Below are 21,238 nucleotides of genomic sequence, written 5' to 3'. Positions count from 1 at the left end.
GCTTTTTCAAACCGTATTTAATTTATTCGCCTATTTTATCTTTTTTTTAAGTGTCTAATATTTTCCTCATACTTTTCTCTAATTAATATTGCATAAATAATTTTATATTGACAAACAAAAACGATTATAGTGTAGTGCCATCTGTTGGTAATTTAAAGTATCTTTTAGATAGTAAATAGTTTCCGGGCCAAATAAAAGGTGGCGACTCTTCATTCACTTAGCTGTCAAAATGTACGGAGTGTCACCCCCCTGGTCTCTAGTCTATCATTCACTCTTTCAGTCAGGCTCGCGAAACAGAAATAATAAAGTTTTGAGATAATTTTGGGTCTTATTTTAATAGTGATTTAGTCAAAAGTATTACCACTTTTGTTGTTTGATAACAAAGTATTGTTATCAACTGTTAATTCGGGGAATGTAATTGAGAGTATTGCCATAGTTGCAAAAATATAATCGGTTCACGTAAAGGACTCGTCTATTTGTGATGGATTTGGATGTTTGAAGGTATTTAGGGTTTGGTTTTACGTGATTTACTGAGTGTTCTTCGTAGTTTTTGCTTAAAGCGTATGGTTTATGTTTTATTTTAGGATTAAAATGGCTGGAAAAGATGATGATGAAGTAATACTGCAAACGTTTATGGTCAAGAGGTCACAAAATAAAAAGTTATTTACACCGGTTAACTACAAGGAGCGCTGGCTGGTTCTGACTCGTCGAGCACTTATTTATTATGACACGGATGGAGAGGTAAGTTTCACAGTTTCAGAATGTTTACCAATCTCTTGCATTAAATAAGATAGTTTAATCAGTACCTTAAGTTTATACATATAAGCCTACAGATATGGACATACTAACCACTGATCGTAAAACAGTAGCTCTACGACAATATAAAGCTAAAGTTCTCCTACATTTACTTCTGATATCTTTAGCTGTGCTCAAACAGTCCTATGACTGTGGATGTAATGGTAAAAATAATCATAATACATTAGGATATTTCAGCTAATTCACCTGTTTCTATCTAACATGTTTAATCGGTCAATGTTGAAGCTTTGTTTTAGAGAATTTGAATGAAATAGCCAGCATGTGAAATAGCCATATTTTTTTATTTATTCGCATTGAACCTAGGGCTGTAAACGGATGGCTTTGTTTACTTTGAATAATCTTGTGATTATTTACAAGTCTCAATATCTATTTTGATATTATTTGTTAATTTATCCTTTTTTATATTTTTGTGCCGCTAAGGATTTATTTTAATACTTCGAGGTGAGTCATTTGAATGTGAATGTTTTATATAACAGTTTCCATTTTATTTTAATTTTCATATAAACCCATGTATTAGTTATCTGTATCAAATCACTAGCATTGATCAATTAATATAATTTTGTGCGAAATAATTAACTAACTGATTTTCCCCCATGATTTTCACTTACACACACAATACATTATCTGGTATAGTTAAAGTTATCTTTAATTATGTTATTAAATTACTGGTTGTAAAATATCTACATTGAATTTGTATGAATTTTTTTTTGGGTTGGTGTAAGTGTAGTCTTTTTTTTTATAAAGAGACCACTTAGCCAGTTGCCCTTTCTTCTACATATTTTTATTATACCTTGTATTATGAATTTATTTAACAACTCTAGCTCATGTAGATCAGATGATTGTATATAAATTTTGACAAAAATAAAATGTTGTGTTTTTGCAAGCTGGATTTGAATATGAATTTTTGAAGCTACTTATTTAAAACGATTAGGTAAATACATGGTGAAGAGACAATAATTACAACGTAACCTGCATTTTGATAGTGTAATGCTTGGATTTGCAATGCTCATACTGTGATTTTGAAAAACGCTATAAATCGTAAAAAAAAAAATGCCTAAAATCAGTTTTGATCTTCTCTTGATATTTAACTATGTATTTGTAGACATTATTTATAACATTTTCACTGTATGTGTGATATTTCAATATCCAAAAGCTAAAAAAAAAATATATAAAAAAACCTATTACAAAAAAAAAAATACAATACTTGTAATTGAAAAATTGTGAAAAAGTATGATCTTTATTTTTATAAGTAAAAGCAGCTAACACTGTTCTAAGGTTTTGTTTTAAGTTGAAAGAAGTGTAGGTAAATGCATTTATTGTACATTATTTTAAATACCTAATAGGAATGTGATTTTTTTGTGTAATGTAATGTGAGAGATATTGTAGAAAAAATATTATCGTAAAAATAGATTGTTATATCGGTCAAAAGTGAATTAAAATGAAGAAATGTTTTTCCAAAGCTCTTATTTTGCCTAAATTACTATTTTTATTTGTAGCACTGTTAAGTATAAAATTGAAATATAGATATAAAATTATAAATTAATCACTTACTTAGTAAATACTAACATAGCAATTATTTTTACAGTATGTTAATTCTAGTGTAGATTTCAGAACATTTCAGGTTCCCTTCAAATATATTTTCAAAACATCATCCATCTTCACTTCTTCAGATAAACAAAAACTTAAGAGAGCTTAGTAGTAATAACAAAAGAATTCCTGTGCACAGGTAGTCAGCCAAGTGGAATAATTGAACATCAGCACCAAAACACGAGATATGATTCACAGCCTAATTGCTGGTTCACTCGAACAACATTTGGTGTTGTACCCATCTCAACTATTTATTTCGAACAAAAAATTTAGGTATCCGAAAAAAAATTAATCATGGCTGAATGTGTTAACCTAGCCACCATCTAATGTTATGTAATGTTGTTGCTGTCAAAACCGGAACTTTATCTGTATATTAAACATAGTTTTAAGGATTTTTGTAACGAATTACGCTGATTGTCTTTATTACAATGTCTGTTATCTACTAAAGTTGGCAGAGTAACCGAATTAACACGTTCTCCGATCTTTTAATTCTTAAGCAAAGCTTCACGGTCCTGCCAAGCAGCAGTCGCTATTGTTGCTATTGCAGTCGCTATTGTATAAGGCAAGGACCTTGTCGGTTACAAAATCTAAGAATCCGTCAAATTTCAACATATAACTGGTGAAAATATAGGAAGAACTAGAAAATAATACCAGGTTTTTATTTAACAGCGTCAAGTTCTTGTTGAATCTAACAAAAAAAAAAACGTAGATGCTAAATGTATGAACTAGATCTAGAAAATAACACCATTATCTATCTCTCGGTATACTTACACGCTATATGTAGATATGTATACCGACGTAGGTCAAAAAGCAGCGCATGATTTTCGGAAAGAAGTGCGGTTTTGGATTCGTTGCTCAACTAGGTTCCCTAGACAGGTAACTGGAAATTCCGCCATCTGCTCATCCATAGTCCCAGCTACCGGTTATTCGCTGGATGTCACGCGACCAGGTGGTGCTAGTAAGATACTAGCTAGACTTAATTTTGCACCTGATTATAATATAAGCTTATGTTCGCCATTATTGTCTGCATCGCATATTTTCGGTCTTTATGTGGGTTGTCGTTCATCCAAACTCGATTAGCCCTTTTTAACTTACTCCGACTAAAAAAGAGAGGTGTTATAAGTTCGACTATTATGTAGGTATGTGACGCCACCGAAGCTCTTAAAACGGATGAACCGATTAACATGCGTTGTTGTTAAGGAAAACACCAAAATAAAACACTTTCACGCTGTGAACTTAGAATAAGGAAAAATAATTTACCTGTTCTACTTTTGTGCAGAATCAAAGACAGGCTAAGATCTAATAGATTTTAATTTTATTTTGACTAGCTCGTCACACCATTTCCATCGTGGTCCACTACGGCTTTGCGTCGCTGTATCAGGCGGCCTCTGCGTAATAACTTTGGTCTTCAGTTCTTCAGACATACGACAGACGTGGTCAGTCTAATCTGATTTTAGTTTTAGAGGTACTTTTTTAAATAATTTATTAAGGCCACGATATAAAAATATGTATCCCGGATCATTAATAAAATACTAACTTGGTGACCGTAGAAAAATGGGATCTCAACGTTTTACTTTATTTGCTTACGTTTTCTATCAGCCAGGACCTATGATATCAACTTCTTACCACTGTCAATAACCTTATAAAAGTTCTGTTCTTCTCTCAGTTTCGGGTTAATTATTTAAACAATAATGTTTTATGTTATCTTACTCATTCTGACGGCCGGCCCACGGACATCTGGCAATAATCCTCCAAGGATCTTACAAGCATCTAATAAATCATATAAATGAAGGAAGGAATCGTACGTCTATTTAAGTGGTCCCTAGTGGATTATATACAGGATAGTGGGTCCACCACTGTTCTTTGAAATATTTTTAATCTAATCGCTGCACTGCAATTCTTGCGCTTTATCAAGGGTCATTGCACCGTCAAGCCATAGAAGAAAATAGACAAGACAATTTTTTCTTCTATTAGACCAGTGATATCTCACGGTGTTGATCACGTTGCATATGATAATTTTAGTGCTTGGGTTTGTTTTGGATATTGAACTTTTAACCTACATTTTGCAATTCTGAAGTGACTTGAATTACTCTGTAGCTGAGTTACAAAATATGTGCATATAGCATCAAATAAAAAAAAACTGATGTTGATATATTTTCTAAGGCAGCTAGCTAATAAAGTAGTTAGACTGTTAGTATAATAAAGCACTGGGATGGGCAGGTAATGTTAGTTTTGTTCGACGTTTTAAATGAAAGCTGGAGGACGTAGGGGTGAATGTGGGGTAGCGCATGCGCGAGCTGGGTGTGTCTGTCGTCCGGCGCGACGCCCGGCGGCGGCAGCGGCAGTTCCGCAACACCGTCCGTCGCCGGCCCGCACCGCACCCGACCACCGCTGGTAAAATACCAATCACTTAACTACATCACACATACTACACCTTCACTTCAAATCACACCAATCATATTTTTAATTACACGTTTATAAATTCATAGTGCGCTGTTACCAATGTCTGTTTTTGGTGTTATTGAGACATCGAACCGGGTGGCCAAATACGTGCTCTTTCCTTTTTCAGTTCCCACCTACGCAAAAACCACTTTTTACATCTTTTTAAATCAGCATTTATGTTCCTGATTGTATAATTACCGTGTTTGATAAAATTTTGTTTATGGTTTTAATTATTTTTCGTTTCCCGTGACTGCTTAATGTACGACAGCACAGACTGATAGGTAGCCTCAATTACCGGTGATCAGTTTCTCCAGCCATTTGCTGTGACGTAGTTTTCTTATAATTTATGAATTCAAATTACTTCGCGATATAAGTGCCGAAACATCAGTTATTTTACTTCATTGTTACACGCTATCAAATTAATTTTATGCGTGATTTTTCCGATTCACGATGGTGAATTTTAGTTTTGAATTTGTTTAAAAATCAAAGCTCCTCATTATTTTTAATGATTATTATATTAATACATTCAATATTATTTCTATGTCACTTTCAATTTGAATGGTCTATTTCCGAAATATAATAAATACTCCATTTAAAAGTGTTATTCTTTATCGAACAGCTTATTAGTGTAACAATATATTGTTAGTTCCTTGTGAATGATATTCAAAAACATAGGAAAACAAAGAAAAAGCCCCAAGCTTCTACGATGCATAAAACTGCACAATAACAGAAAGCTCGAAAAGTGCAGTAAAATAAACAAAAAGTGTGTCGCTGTCGGCTCTCCCGCGCTCAAATAGACTTGGCAATCACTCCCCACATCGTCAACCCCTCGCACTTCGCAGTAATGTATGTACCGTCATGCCGCGTGTGGTCCCTCGTTATGTGAGCAATTTTAATGGAGAGCCCTCCGCGACGCCCGCTAATTGTATGAAAAAGGTTCACTTTACCACGTCGCTCTACCGTGCTCAGTTGTTTCAATTTACTTCAAAGGTTCTGCTTCTTTCATTCTTCAAAATATAAAGGTAAAATTTACGTAGTCTGTGACCTTTACGAAACTTTTTTTTTAACTGCCTGTTATACAATCTTAAAAATATTTTCCCTTAGAATAAATCCCCTTCTCTCTTAAAAAAATAAAAACAGCTAAATCACTACAGACTAGGATCCTAGAATATCGCAGTCACTACAAGAAAACAGCTACAGGTCATACGGATCAATTGACAATATCCGAGGTAGCTTTGTCGGGTATTCCTGTAAGCGGAGCTGTATATCCCCCCGCAGGAAATCAACTCCGTGATTTGATTCATTACGCAACCCGGTGCTCGGTCGTTGTGCGCTTTCAGGTTGATATTAGATCATGTCATCTGGCGTCAGGCAAATTCGATAGAAAATCTGCATTTGTACTGATGAACTCGTTCTCCAGCATCAATCAAATAGAAAGGGTTACTTGATTATGGAATTCAGCTCAGTTTGTAGCATGGGAGAAAAATAGGATGTAAAAACAGTCAGAATTACCAGCCAGCAAATGTTTGCTAAAACTTTGGCGTAAATAAAGTTAAGTAAGAGTTCCGGGACAGGTTGTGATGTCGGTAATTGGTGTAGTGTGTTACTTAGAGAGGGCTGCTCGCTAGCCGGTTGGCATGACGCCAGACCAGTCGTTGCTCTTATTGCGGCTTGCTACCCGACACACAAGTGTAACATATGCTTCGTCATCCATACCTACTTACATCGATATGTCAATGAACTCAACGAGATATTAAAGAGTTTGTATTTTTGCTATTTCATAACATAATTAGGTCATTTTTCGTCTCCTAATGACTTGGTTAGGGAGGCTGGGTATAAGTAGAAAAATGTTACAACACGAATAAAGTCTAAATTTGAAGTAGAAGCTTTGGCTTGCGGGAGTTCTCTGAGCTGTAGTCCGTCTCTATTATAGACCCCATAATGGCAGTCAAGCTCGTCTCGTATAAAGCTCTTGATATACACGAATAAAATAAGATCAAACACAAGGCAGTTCATACATATAATCGAGGGGCTCCCTTGGCTGTATGTAAATGTCGGGTCATCGGGTCTCATCATCAGATCCTGGACCTGATGACAGTGGAAGTACATACTAAGTAACAAAAGAAAATTCCGTTGACGAAAAATGTATTTACGTAAAATTAATTTGGATCGTAAAGCGACGCCTGTTTATTGTGTATAAAGTTCGATTTTGCTTAATAATGTGCTGCTGGATAATCGACAACTGCTAGTGAATATGGAAATTTTCACGCATCAACGAAATAAACGTGCTTGGCTCCGAAAAATGACCGAGTTCAGTTCCGACCAAAATTCAATTAGTGCGAACTGTAGCGTAAACTACGTCTTTTGTCCAAGTTTAATTGAATAAAAATATTTTGAGGCATTTATTATCAAAAAAGTATTCGTGTAGCCGTTCGTGCCATTTTGAAATAGATATGTAGTCTCTTCTGCTTGTCTCTAAACACTCGTAGTTGATATACTTAAGGGAATTTCTGTTGAAACGGGTTCTGAAAATTCAGTCATTAAAAGGCTTGTTAGTGAAAAATGTAATTGTCATTAAAATGCCTTTAAATAATATTGAAGTTTGAAATATTCCCCACAAAGGCAACCTAGTTTTCATCACTGTTTTACAACCATCTTTAACTGCACCAAGGATCAATAAAATAATTGTGGCTTTAAGGCTGCGTTCAAGCCTGTCTGTCTGTGACTGTCAGCCGCTGAACGTCAGCGTCTATGCATATTACTTACGCATAGCGTATCGTCGGTTAGATATGAAAGAAAAAGTGAATAATGTTTAGAAATACAATAAACTGCGTAACGTTCATTCACATTCGGCGGCTGACAGTCAGTTTGTTTTGAACGCAGCCTTACCTAAGTTATTTTCCTTATTTTCTTTTCTAACTTATGTGTCTTGACACTTGTGTACATGTTTAACAATATATAACACTTGTTTCTGTAACATTTTCTAATATAGTGGGGTAATTTTTCATTCCGTTACTTATTTTTCGGGAAACACATATTATGTTATTCATATCATGTTCTAGCCGCGGTTATTAAGATACTGTAAACAATCGAATATGGCCTCGCTATAATGACTAGTTGACGTCAGGAGTAGGATGTTACTGCTTGCCAGTAAGACACTAACAGTGTGTATTTTAAGGTGAGCCCGCGGTGTGCGTTGAATTGTTGAATGGGTAACTTCCTTGAATCTTAAAATGTTCTTGCGAGGAACGGACGACAGGCTGCCAATTGTTTAGTTTATTTCTAAAAAAAAGCTTGATAATCGGTTGTAAAATGGTTTATTTGTCGTGTGTGACAGAAACGGAAGGAGCGCGGGCGCATCGACACTGGTGCGATCCATACTGTGGAGCAAGCGCAGTTGGGGGAACTGAGCAAACACATACCCGAGGGTGACGGTGAGAAGAGCCCCGTTTATAGATATCCCTTTCAGGTAATCATATATCACATACCTAATAACATGTGCGGGTATAATTGATAATTTACTCTACAGTTTGTTTGCCTAGTTGTTAACTAATTTTCATGTAATAAGAACCTTGTAATATATGTTTGCATAAAGGCTCACTTGAATGTGTATACGGTCAGGTGGGGTACTCGGAACAAAACACAGACTACACATTATATCTCGTGGCCGGTGACCACACAGAACGCCTGCAGTGGATCCACACAATCAGATCGGGTACGTACCCACCCACTGTTATATAATGTCGTTTACTACGTGTGACGCAGGTAAACCCTGTATCTGACGTTCAATTTGTATTCTATATAATTACATTATTATTGAATAGGATTTGTATTTGTCAGTTTAGGACAATCGACTTCGGTAGGAAGGATAAGGGCTAAGGGAAAAGTTGAGTTGATTACATTTATCAGAAGTTTTCCTTTTACTTTTCATTAAAACTTTAATAAATGAAGGTCAAAATACAATTTTAATTCCTCATAGCCACTATTTAGGATTCCATTTGCTACAGTTAAACTTTAGTTTTTTGTAAGCTTAACCAAACAGTGATAGCTCCCGACGAACTTAATAAAACTTGATTATCATCTCAATACTCATTGATCTTTGATGTTGAAAAGTTAAGTAGCCACTCCCCTTTACTAACACATCTCAAGGGTTCTCCAAACATCTTAGAGCTTTATCATGAAGTGTTCATTTTCAGATTTTCGTTTCTAAGCTTTTATTTTATTATAAAGCCTGCTTAGGTTAGTAAACATGCAATTCGTGGAAAAGGAGAATATTTCATAAAACTTAGAGAAGGTTAGGTGCTTGAATTTAACGTCGAGAAAAGCAACTAATTTGGGATCGCTAAGGAATCGTGGGTTGCAGTGTGCGGTGTGACCGCTCGAAGAAGCCGGTACCACCCCGGCGCGTGGTCTGCGCGCCGCTGGAGCTGCTGTGACGCGGAGCGAAGGTCTGCCCCTGGCTGTGCAGTCTCAGACCTTTGGACCCTCATAGAGTCCGACCTTGACTTGCTCGCACCGCCGCAGGACAATCGACTATCGAACGACGTAGCACGTGCGTATTCATTACATTAAAGCCTTTTTAAGCATTCTTGCAAATGGTACTTCCGATACACTTTCGTTCTCGTTATTCATTATACTCACATGTTTCACGTTACGTATTAATATTAATGTTTTTAGAATTATAAAAGTCCAATAAAAAAGTTATCATACATACATATACAACAAAAAAGTAATTACGTATACAAATATAGCACTCTGTATAAGACCAATCTTAATAATTCGAGATAACTCGACAAAAAAAAGTTGGCCATTGCAATCGCAAGGCTTCTGTTGAAGATGGTATAATCTCCAAGCGAGTAAATTGCCGTTAATGACGTATGTACAAGTTACCTGTCTTGTTTCTTCATATCAAGAGACTGCTAAGTGAAAGGGAGAGCAAGCAACGCCTGCGCGCGCGCATCGAATGGTGAATGTAGGCCGAGCGCGACCATCTTTTAGCCCTCGCTCCTCGTCTCGACAACTATAAAGCTTAGTTCGCAATGGTAGCATACAACCATCTCATAAATAATACTGTTTGACTTTCACATTTGACTGTATTTATTTGAAATATTGTGCTAATGCACAAATTACACAAATACTATTAAAACATCTGTTGATAGGTTAATCTTCATGGTTTTTAGTAAAATTCTGCATAAACATTATTCTTAAATTTCCAAGACACCACTTTACTAACAGTCATAGAGCACTTAATTATATTTTTTCTTAGTTTAAGACACTTTTGTACGAAAACGGAAAACACGTTTAAATTGTTTGGGTTTTAACCAATAATCATGTTATGGAATACTTTGTACGAGCTTACCACCAATAAAAGTTGTTTCAAACACGTATTATTTACGTGCCGTATCGCACGGCACTATTATGCATAACGCTTTACCTTCGCTCCGGTACTTGGACACGTTTGTAGGCAGTCGGAGCGAGGTGTCGCGCGCGGACGTCCGGTCTCAAAGTCCCGTTCCCATGTTGCCGAACAAACCTGAAGACGAACCTGTGGTGACTAAGAAGAAGTCGAAAATACCATGTCTATCGTTAGCGTCCTTCCTCCCGGCTCTAGAGGGTACGGTACATTTCGTCTGACCTCTATTTATTTGGCCTCGTCGCCATCGGTTGCGTTCACTGGTCTCGTTGCACTCACTTTCTTGTCTTGGTCAGGTGTAATGTAATACGTTTGTGTAATGCCCACTAAAGTGATACTGTGCAGTGATCCTGGTACCCCGGGAGCAGTGTTTGAGGATAGTGTACAGTTCCCCGGATTTAGGTCAACATTACTTAGTGACAACAAGATATTGCTTCAGCAATGGGTTTGTTATTGTGTTAGATGAATTGTTGATGTGGTTTATATTGAAGTCTCTTTTAAGGTTATCATACTTTCTAACGAGTCACTCGCATCCCTATTTTATAATTATATCTAAAAGAGTTGCTTAATATTTAGGCACAGTCCAATCTGTTAAATATGTAAATTTTATTTTTTGCCTAGTTTTTTATTAATCCAACTAGTCCTTGTTACTACATAGTAACGTATTTGATTCATAAGTGCTTATTATTATGATAATTTCTGTCAAAAGTATAAATAGATCCGTGGCCTTAAAACGATTGGTTTTACGGTGTATAAGTAACTGAAATGTTAATAAAGAAATACGAGCAATCAATTTTGGAGGCTTTATCGGTGTATTTAAATCTATGTTTGGCCTTATTTTTGCTAATCACATCTGTATTATTTATTAATATATGGTGATATTTCAAAAAATAATAGAGAAGGCCTTAAATGTTTTTTTTGTTACATAAGAAGGAAAGAAACAAAGTAATTAAATGAATTAACTTTAAAAATACTAAACTTAGGTCTAAATTAGGTATTGCAGAAATTCCAAGATACCTTGATTTATGTGTCAAGAAGCTGATAAAATAATTTTATCTGATTAAAAATAAATAGATCCCAATTTCTAAACAGCTAATTTATTTTTACGTGAAAGTATCTAACTTTCACTATTTAGTATTGAGACAATTTAAAATTATGTAAAAAACATGCAGATTGTCAATATTTATTTTCTTCATTTAAGCCTCTTAGTAGAAATTAATAGGCATAGGATTTTTTATTAAAAAGAAACTGTCAATGATATTTATTCAAAATTAAAGTAAAAAAATAATTTAATATTTAAAACATCAGTATAAATAAACATTTTCATTTCCAGTCTAAAAAAAAAACAACTTGTTCCTCATTAGATAATCTTATCTAACTTGGTAATTATAAAAATGTACATAATTAAAAAGTGCATGTAATTAATGTAAATATTAATTTGTTTAGCCGTCACGGCGGCAGTAACCATGCCGGGAGGAGGTGGCGCTCCTCCGGGCACACCGTCTGCCAAGCCAAAGGTAAGCCCATATGTACCTTATGTCTTGTTTTACGTATAAGAATGAAGTTTTGTGTACATACAATATTATATTTAGGTCATTATGTATTAAAACACTAAAATTACAATACAGACTACTACTTTATCAGACAGATGTAACTTCATTTCTACTGAAAAAAAAAGAAAACATTTTAACTATAATTTTAATTAAAATTATGAGGAGGTGGTTAAAATTAAGTGATAATTACCCTTAATGACCCTGACCTTTCAACTGATAATTTTATAATTTTCAATATCTATTTCATTGTTTCACAGGAGAAGCAGAGAACCAAAGTAGTGGTAGCCCTTTATCCGTTTAAAGCTATTGAGAGTGGCGATCTATCACTGGAAAAGGTTGGTTTGGACTTTTATATTCAAGTTATTTATGGGCTATCTCCATTGATTTAGAATAGTAGACAGATTGGCAATAAATTGATTTTCAAATTCAGTATTTGTAGTATGGTGTAGATACATTTTTCAAAATATCTCGGCTTTTATTGTTAATGTTTGCGTTTGATACATATGGAGCTATTAAAGGCCCCAAGAGTGTTAGTTTTTTCACTCGTACCACATATAGTAAAGTTATTTGTCACGCATTGCTATCAAACGGTAGTAGGATCCAAAATTTATGGTTATCTCCATAATAAAGGTTTTGTCTCAAGTGTCGTGACACCGCTACTTGTCATATTGTAGAAGGATATTTAGTGTCAAATGTTAAGTATTTTCATATGAATCACGACTTTTTCACCACTGTTCTATAAATGGACGACGTTTGCGGATAATGGTCATTATTAATCAAGAACAAAGTACAAAGACTTTTGGCGATATCCGTAGGAGTAGAAGAAAAAAAAAAACAAACACCATAAGGCAATTAGCTATGTTTTTAATTCTTCTAGTTTTTGTAACTTTTGTGTAAGTGTGAATACACTTGACTATAAGTATGTATATTTTACACAAGTACCTTGTGGAGTCAGGTTGACTCCTTTTGTTAACTCTGCATTGTTGAAACACAATACCCACGGGATTTATTATGGAAAACGACGCTTTACTCATTAAAATGTATGTTTTAGGGCGCCGAGTATGAAGTGATAGATGACTCTCAAGATCATTGGTGGAAAGTTAAAGATGAAAACGGGTACGTAAATAATTTTTGAGAATGTTTGGTTTATCAGAATTTTGGACTATTTAAAAGATATATTTTACTCTCTTTTCAGGCTGGTAGGCTACATCCCTAGTAATTATGTAAAAGAAAAGGAAACAATAGGATTGCAGAAGTATGAGTAAGTTAATGTTTTTACTGTTTACATTATATTATTTAGAAAAGTTATCCTAATCATGATCATATCAAGCAGGCAATTAGTCACACATAATATGAAATAGGCCATTTATTATGTCATTTGCCAAACGTAATGCGTTATTACGAGGATATTTCTGTAATTTTCAAGTTGACCTCTTTTATATATTTAACAGGCTTTCGTTTATAAATATTTTTATAACTTGTGGTTGAATTTATATCAGCATCTGCCGAGCCTCTTACCAAGGATTCGAGTGTGACCAACTGAGCATTAGAATTTTCAAGGAGCAACTACCTATCTGAACTTCTCAACTCAGTTACCTGGGGATCCCGATACCATTTAGTACGAACGGGATTATAATTTTTCTGCCTTATGACCGTGACACCCGGAACCCACAAAAACGCCCCAAGCATTACTTAACCTCCGACTTGGCTTAGCAATCTAACTTGGCTCCAAGCTCCTGTACTAAAAAATAATGTTATAGATAGTACAAAATATTGTAATCAACATAACTGGTATAGGTATTCATTCAAATGAGTACCTATACCTATGTACATACCTCTAATTGTATGATCATCTCGTGGTTTGTAATGGTATAGAATAAGTCCTTTGGTACATGTTGCCATTGTAAAAATAAGAATCCAATTACTTTTAAATGTATCTCTGTAATGAGTTTACTGTAAACTCTTTTATGCAGGACAAGATTTTTTGCTTTTGCCACAATTTACTTCCAGTGTATTGTGGTTTTTAAAATAGCAAATATTAGTTATAGTCTGAGCTTTAAAATTAAACTTGAGATTGTCTTGGTAACGTGTTCTGTTTTAAAAACAAACAGATTTTGAACTGTTTCAATATTTTAGAAAAAATATATTTTTGGACTAACTCCTACAACTTTGCCTCACAACTTACTCGAAAATAGTCATTATGTATGTACTTAATTTTTCTAATTTGTGTGTTAATCTTAAGGGTTTAACATTTAAATATGCATACTTACCTATCTCCTTATTTTTAACATTATTCTAATTAATTCTCCTTGAATGCAGGTGGTACGTGGGTGAGATGTCCCGCCAACGTGCCGAGTCGCTCCTCAAACAAGAAGACAAGGAGGGGTGCTTCGTAGTGCGCAACTCTTCCACCAAGGGCATGTACACGCTCTCTTTATATACCAAAGTGTAAGTATGCCTTATCATCATGCATCCTCCTGCCCTTATTCCAATTTTATTTGGAGTTGGCGCAGCATGTTTTCTCCTTCCATACTCTCCTATCTGCTGTCATCTCACATACTTTTTAAATAAAAATTTCATATTATATAGGCAGGATAGGCCAGGTAAAATAATTTTGCCTGCACTCCTGTCGAAATATGCGAGCAACAAAATATGTGACCATGAAGTTCGTACTTTGAATTAATTTTATTTTTGCGACTAACATCAATTGTACTCCTAAGATTTTTATTACAAAACTAGCTTTTGCCCGCGGCTTCGCTCCCGTCAACTGACTTCTCTACTTTACCCTTTTTTTTTTCATAAGAACCTTCTCCTGACAATAACAAACACAACAAAAAAGAATTAGCCAAATTGGTCCAGGCGTTGTTGAGTTATGCGCTTACCAACACATTTTGAGATTCATTTTTATATTATAGATGCATGTGCTTACACAATATAACTTCTGCAATTTCAGTTACCACCCTCAAACGAAGCACTACCACATAAAGCAAAACAGTCGCAGCGAATACTACCTATCGGACAAGCATTGTTGTGCCAGCATTCCCGAGCTCATCAACTACCACAAGCACAACAGCGGAGGGCTATGTTCCCGCCTGAAGACGACGCCGTGTGACCGGCCCGCGCCGCCCACCGCCGGACTGTCGCACGGTCAGTACGGTCAGTCATCGCCAACTTAATATACATTTACCATTACTAACGTCATCTCTTGCTTGGGCTGGTGTTGCTATTAACTTTCATGTTGCCATAGTCGCCTTTCATGATAAACTGGTGGGTCCCGGCTGTGATTTGAGCATCTTTGACAGTCGTAACTGGTCGTCGAAGCCATAAATTCTGATAGCCGGTTTTCCCAAGGGGTATCGGATTGTCCGGGTAATTGGCTTGTGAAAGTCAGATGTAGTCACTCCATGTAAAAGACTGTTTCTCAGCATTTGGTTAGACTGCACGCTGAGCATATAGTTGCGACTGTCGTTCATGATAGTGCGCACCTGCCTTAGAAAAGTTTTAATTCATAGCCCGACTAGAATTATTGTCTCTTTAGCCGTGCGCGGCTTTATCAAACGCCTCAAATAATTTGCGGACATATTCTTGCCAAAAAAAAAACCTCAGTGTCTAAACAGTTAACTTGAAACTGGCAAAGTATTTTTTTATGTAGTGTACAGAATTGATGAGACAGTGTAGAGACTGTTTATTCCACCATCTTTATAAGCAAACTCCTTGCTCTTTAACATAATTGTTTCTATACTTTTTAGCGTTTGAATGAGGATTTCATATTGGGTGTGGCAGTCATTTTAACGTGCACAACATTACTCATTATTTGCATTTCCATATTTTGGTTTGGGTTGTGGTTAATCGTAACTGTTGATAAAAGTTTATGGACCTACTTAACACATTATTAATTGGATTTTAAAATGTCTAACTGCTAAAATGGATTGCCTGATAATATCCTGCCATAATGGATGATTATGTATACCACCCATACGGATTTACCATATGTAGGTATAATTCCTGAGGCTACTAAAACATTGTGGTTATTTGTTACCTATTTACGTAGGTAAGTAACTTTATTTGTACTGAGTTTAACAATAGCTATGATAATAAATTGCCCCTTTTACGGGTCATTTAGGGATAATAACTTTATTTTTGAATTTCCTTGATTATCATACTTTGATAGTGCGACACAATTCGATTTAGTTTCACTCGCGGTTCAGTGAGAGAATCACGTTTTCGGTGTATAGAATTTAGTACTGCACTCTATACCTAAAGACGCATCAAAAGGTAAGCCCTAACTGAATAATTTGTTTGATAGTATTAAAATATTATTGCATTAAATAAAAAGCACTAATTTGAAGTATTGATTTACATAATTAATTAAATGATAATTTCCCGTAATTTCTGTTTGAAATAGTTTCAATGTTTTGACTATGACTGAATATTTTCTCAGATCACGCTTAAAATGGCAAGTTCAAGCATATCTCCTGAATCTAGAACAACATCTGATGAAGACGAGGTGATGCCTACTGAAGGTTCCTCTATGTCATCCCGCTATGATGTTTTTAAAGGTTTCCTAGACGGTTAAATTTAGTGTTATCACTGTCATGAAAAAAATTTTGCTCTGATTTATTTTTTTATTTATTTTCTAATCAAATAAACAATGATGTGTAAGTATGAAACTGAAATTTGATTTGCAATTTACATATATTTGGATTTTAATTATTGCGAATAGGAGGGCAAACGTTAAAAATAGGAAAACAATACTAAAATATAAGCTATTAAAGTTAATAACTTCCCTGTCCCATGAGTCATATGTGATACACACCGCTTGTTAAACTATTGTGTCTGTATCGTATCGGACAGTGAAGTGGTTGTCCTTTTCGCCTAAACACTTTCGTTGTTCTACAAACAATAAAACATAATTGCACAGGGAAGTTTTGTTAAACATGTTTGTTGCTCGAATTGTAATGTGACGTCAATTGTAGAAATTATACTTGTGTAACGCTTGTGCCATTTAGTTAGAAATTATCCTCATTAAAATAAAGTAGGAATCATCAATAAATAATCAAATATGTTCAAATACGTCAAAAAGTTAATATGCTCCATTCTTAGAATAAAGACAAGATTCGTTAGTAAGTATTTTTATATAAACTTCATAGAATAAGGCTTTTTTTTTAATTTACGGTCCATCTGCCCTGCCGCTGAAAACTGACCGCTGTTCTTATATGAGGTGAATTTACCGTAGATTTTCAGGGGAATAACAAGAGGTTTTAAGGAGTCGTACCATCTGTACGCGAAATGACACGTTTTCCCCTAAGGACCATAGTAATAAAAACTATGAAATATTATCTTACAGATAAATGGGAGATAGATCCGTCGGAACTGGTGTTGTTAGAAGAGCTTGGCGCCGGCCAGTTCGGCGTAGTGCGGCGCGGCAAGTGGCGCGGACGCATCGACACCGCCGTCAAGATGATGAAGGAAGGCACCATGTCGGAGGATGATTTCATCGACGAGGCGAAGGTTATGACGTGAGTATACAACCTTTTTTTATGTAATTAAATCTTTGAGTGAGCTGCAGGTTTTTAATCATCTTACAAGCCGTGTCAGTTTTCTCAAATCCGCCTCTGGCGTGGATTTGTAAAATGACTGCTGCTGAGTAGCATTCTGGTACGCTGGGTTTACGTTCCATCCTAATCACGGGATAATCTTTGGGTGGTCAGACTTTATGGTTGATTTGGGTTATGTATGAGCAGGAGCAGGGTGATTTCAAAGCCTTTTTAGATCTATTATATGTACTGTCTACAAATGGTTCCAAGTCCGAGTCAAGTCACAATAGGGTATTTTAGTCTAGATGAGAAAAAAATTAAAAGTGTATTACAATGATTGTTTAGAGGAAAAGCAATCGGGAAATGTTAGTTTCACTTCGTAAGGTACATAAATATATTTTTTATTGCAGTTTAAAGTTTTTAGGTTTTTTTATCTGTCTTTGAACACTACGAAATGTCGCCGCCATGCTAATGACGTCATTACGGTAGTAAACAAAAGTGTCAAACAAATTTATATCCACTGGTACTTGAATCCATAATTTGTCTGGTGTTTTTACACTAGTGTTCTCACATTCAGAAACAACACACCAACGATACGGAGCATAATTACTCATTATTAAAATTTTCAATACATATCAAAATATGTATTACTGACAGCTGTAGTTTGTTTACTAACGTTATGACGTTATGACCAAAAAACAATCATGGCGTCCGTTGTGTGCCGCGTTTTCGCGAAATACGCGCGAAATTTGAAATTATGATAAAACAATTAATTTATATTCGTACATAACGTGAGAAAAAAAAATATTTTTAATTTTTTAGAGATATATTAAGACTAAAGAATTTATTTAAGATATATTTCAAAAATGCATGTAATACCCTATTTATCATTTTTATCATCTTTTTCTAATTATATCATTATTAGCATTTCTTTGTATTATCTTTAAATATACCTAACTCTAACGATGTCTATTACAGCAAACTTCAGCACCAGAACTTGGTGCAGCTATACGGGGTGTGCTCGAAGCACCGGCCCATCTACATCGTGACGGAGTACATGCGCCACGGCTCGCTGTTCAACTACCTGCGCCGCACCTCGCCCGACCAGCTCGGGCCCGCCGTGCTGCTCGATATGTGTATACAGGTAATATTAGCTGCTCAGATGCTACATCATAATTTAAACGACCGAAAATGCAAGAATTGTTGCGGCGGATTTTATGTAGCTGCCTTTTATTAGCCTGTATCGTGGGTCCAAACTTTGCGAATCACCACGAACGGCGCACAAAGAATGCCTTGGCTTGAGTGTGTGTTGAAAAATATTGCATAATGCCAAATTGAACGGGAGCATGGGGAAAAATAAGTTCTGATATCGCACCGCAGCACCGCATCTTCCTAAGAGGCAAAAAGGTGCACAATCTAAAATAAAAAAATATTTGTAATTTCAGGTTTGCAAAGGAATGGCGTATTTAGAAAGACACAATTATATTCATCGGGATTTAGCCGCAAGAAATTGTTTAGTCGGTGATGAAAATGTTGTAAAGGTACGTTTGGAGATTTTTTCTTATTAATATTTAGCTATGAATTGTAAGTGATTTACTAATAAATTTGAATGATTGCAGGTAGCAGATTTCGGGCTGGCGCGATACGTGTTGGACGACCAGTACACCAGTTCTGGTGGTACGAAGTTCCCCATCAAATGGGCGCCGCCCGAAGTACTCAACTATACCCGATTCTCTTCCAAATCAGACGTCTGGGCTTTCGGTAAGTTTCGATAGAATATTCTAGAATTAGAAGCTTCGATAAATGCCAATATAATTAATTCATATTGTGTTATGTATGTGAAGTGTAATTAAATATTTCTTTGTTCTTATTTTCAGGTGTTCTTATGTGGGAAGTTTTCACTTGTGGCAAAGTACCTTACGGACGGATGAAAAACTCAGATGTGGCGGACATGGTACAGCGGGGTATGCTGCTCGAAAAACCTAAAGGCTGTCTTAACGAAATATATAATGTGAGTATCTCATTATCCTTGTCACAAAATTACGCAAGGTATATTTTCAAACCTATTAAACTTTCAAAGTGTTCTATTCTAAATATATGGCTCAGGAGTTGAATATGCGTGAAAATCACCAACCTACATTGAGCATGCGTGGTGATTAACGCTCAATCCTTCTCTGTGTGTGAGGAAACCTGTGTTCAGCAGTGTGACGAGAATGAAGTATGATGTTAGGCAGGCAATACACGGACCCTTGAAGCAGTCATGTGCGACAGCTTCAAGCTGTCGACTGCACACTGAACTGCTGAGTTCTATGGACGCACATACACAAACCGCTCGAGCAGTTGCAACTGATTCGGGCGGTCGACAGCTTGAAGCTGTCCGTGTATTGCCGGCCTTAATGTTCGTACTGTTTGTGTTCGCGCAGGTGATGCGCATGTGCTGGCGGCGGTCGCCGGAGGAGCGGCCGTCGTTCCGCGTGCTGAAGGAGGAGCTCGGCGTCATCGCGCACTCCGTGCTGGCCGACTGACTGCGCCTGCTGCTCGCGCTGCTGCGGCCCTCGCCCGCCTGACCACGCACCCGACCGACCACAGCCGACGACTTGCACTGCCAGCTGCCTCTATTATGAATCTAATCAAAATATTGCTGTTAAAGTTGCAGCGGTTTCAAACTGGCGATATTTACCAAGCGCACAGCTTACTCAGTGCTCAACATTTGTAGAACGCGCGGCGTGTATGAACGCTCTGATGTGTGCGCCCGCGAGCCTTAACACTGACAGCTACCAGCTACTAGACTCTTTTAAGCTCGGAATGTGCCACGCGTGGGTGTCCGTAAGCTAAATCGAATCACTAAATACACTAGAATGAAACTGCTGTAAATTTAAGCAATTGGACTATGTTGTCCTAACTTTTCTACACAAATGTTTACTTCAATAATAATATTTTTTCATGGCATTCCAAGAAGTCGGCGATGGTTCCTGTTTCAGCACATTCATGTCGCACTAAAACCGTTGCAATGTCACATGATTTCAGAAACAACGTAAGATCTATGTACGCACGCGTGTAATAGCACAGGTGTTTGCTTGCGCCACACTGTTGAGTTGCGCCACATGGGGCAAGCGCCTCCCCCCGCAGTCTCGTGGCCGCGGACGGCAGCAACGCTAAACCAAGTATACGTTAATTAATCGCTTCCGAAAAAACAATAAACACAACAAGAATGTTGATTCAAAATTATGTTTAAAAAAATATTATTTCGTAATTTAAATTGGCAAAACTTATTAGACTCGTATTTTTCTATTCCCCACAAAATAATAACAACGAAAATGCGACGTGTTAAACTTTTTTATGACATTACTGGTTCGTACAAATTGTATAATGCCATGACGTAAAAACCTGCAGTCTCGAATTTTAATGCAATATTTCTTGCTAATCCAATGGACGGACTAATTGAATACAATATTTTTGTCAACTCCCTAATACTTTCCTGGACCACGATGTTGAAATAAAATTCAATGTTTACTTTGTGATTTCGGCCGCGTTACTCGCGGTTTTAAACTAGGGCATGCAATTTCGGTAAAACGAAAATTACCGGTAAAAAATCGGTAATAGAAATATTTTTACCGGTAAACCGGTAAAACGGTAATTTTTGTAATTTTTTTTAAATGTGATATTATAACAATAAGATTGGGTAGTCTTAAAGCAAAAACTAAATAAATATGCAAAGTATAAAGTGGTAAACGGTTTTTGGGACGTGGGCCGTAACAAAAAACATGTCAGTACCAACCGTACGCGATGTCGCCGACAAAATGCAAGAGGAACGGCTGCGATGGTACGGACATGTAAAAGGGAGTGACACAGTGAGGACATCGGCAGTGTGAATGTGATACTCAATCTCA

At 36.3% G+C, this 21,238-nt stretch overlaps 1 protein-coding gene across 5 annotated transcripts; it reads left to right on the top strand.

The window, feature by feature from the left end:
- The first annotated feature begins 259 nt into the window (after nucleotides 1-259).
- Nucleotides 260-21,036, top strand: LOC110377297 (tyrosine-protein kinase Btk). Of its 5 annotated transcripts, none has more exons than XM_049841021.2 (18): nucleotides 261-501; nucleotides 585-741; nucleotides 3,732-3,839; nucleotides 8,183-8,314; nucleotides 8,467-8,560; nucleotides 9,209-9,397; nucleotides 11,705-11,775; nucleotides 12,069-12,146; nucleotides 12,863-12,927; nucleotides 13,007-13,072; nucleotides 14,131-14,259; nucleotides 14,765-14,958; nucleotides 17,159-17,330; nucleotides 18,327-18,492; nucleotides 18,794-18,889; nucleotides 18,968-19,109; nucleotides 19,226-19,359; nucleotides 19,772-21,035. In XM_049841021.2, exons 2-18 carry the CDS (start codon nucleotides 592-594, stop codon nucleotides 19,871-19,873), a joined length of 2,088 nt encoding a protein of 695 aa, XP_049696978.2. In that variant the 5' UTR covers nucleotides 261-501; nucleotides 585-591; the 3' UTR covers nucleotides 19,874-21,035. The 5 variants fall into 5 exon arrangements, with proteins under 5 accessions (XP_049696979.2, XP_049696978.2, XP_049696977.2 ...); XM_049841020.2 differs by having other exon boundaries at nucleotides 14,765-14,967; XM_049841022.2 differs by lacking the exon at nucleotides 3,732-3,839 and having other exon boundaries at nucleotides 260-501; nucleotides 14,765-14,967; nucleotides 19,772-21,036.
- Nucleotides 21,037-21,238: the final 202 nt, after the last annotated feature.

This window comes from Helicoverpa armigera, chromosome 10 (genome assembly GCF_030705265.1).
Source record: "Helicoverpa armigera isolate CAAS_96S chromosome 10, ASM3070526v1, whole genome shotgun sequence".
Taxonomy (NCBI): Eukaryota; Metazoa; Arthropoda; class Insecta; order Lepidoptera; family Noctuidae; genus Helicoverpa; species Helicoverpa armigera.
Note: the sequence above shows the minus strand (reverse complement) of the source record. Positions and strands in the feature narration are given on the sequence as shown.

Coding starts and splice junctions, on each gene's coding strand:
- LOC110377297 (XM_049841020.2), top strand. CDS start 592: ATGGCTGGAAAAGATGATGATGAAGTAATACTGCAAACGTTTATGGTC. Junction 12,928..13,006: donor AAAGTTAAAGATGAAAACGG/GTACGTAAATAA, acceptor CTCTCTTTTCAG/GCTGGTAGGCTACATCCCTA. Junction 19,110..19,225: donor ATCAGACGTCTGGGCTTTCG/GTAAGTTTCGAT, acceptor TCTTATTTTCAG/GTGTTCTTATGTGGGAAGTT.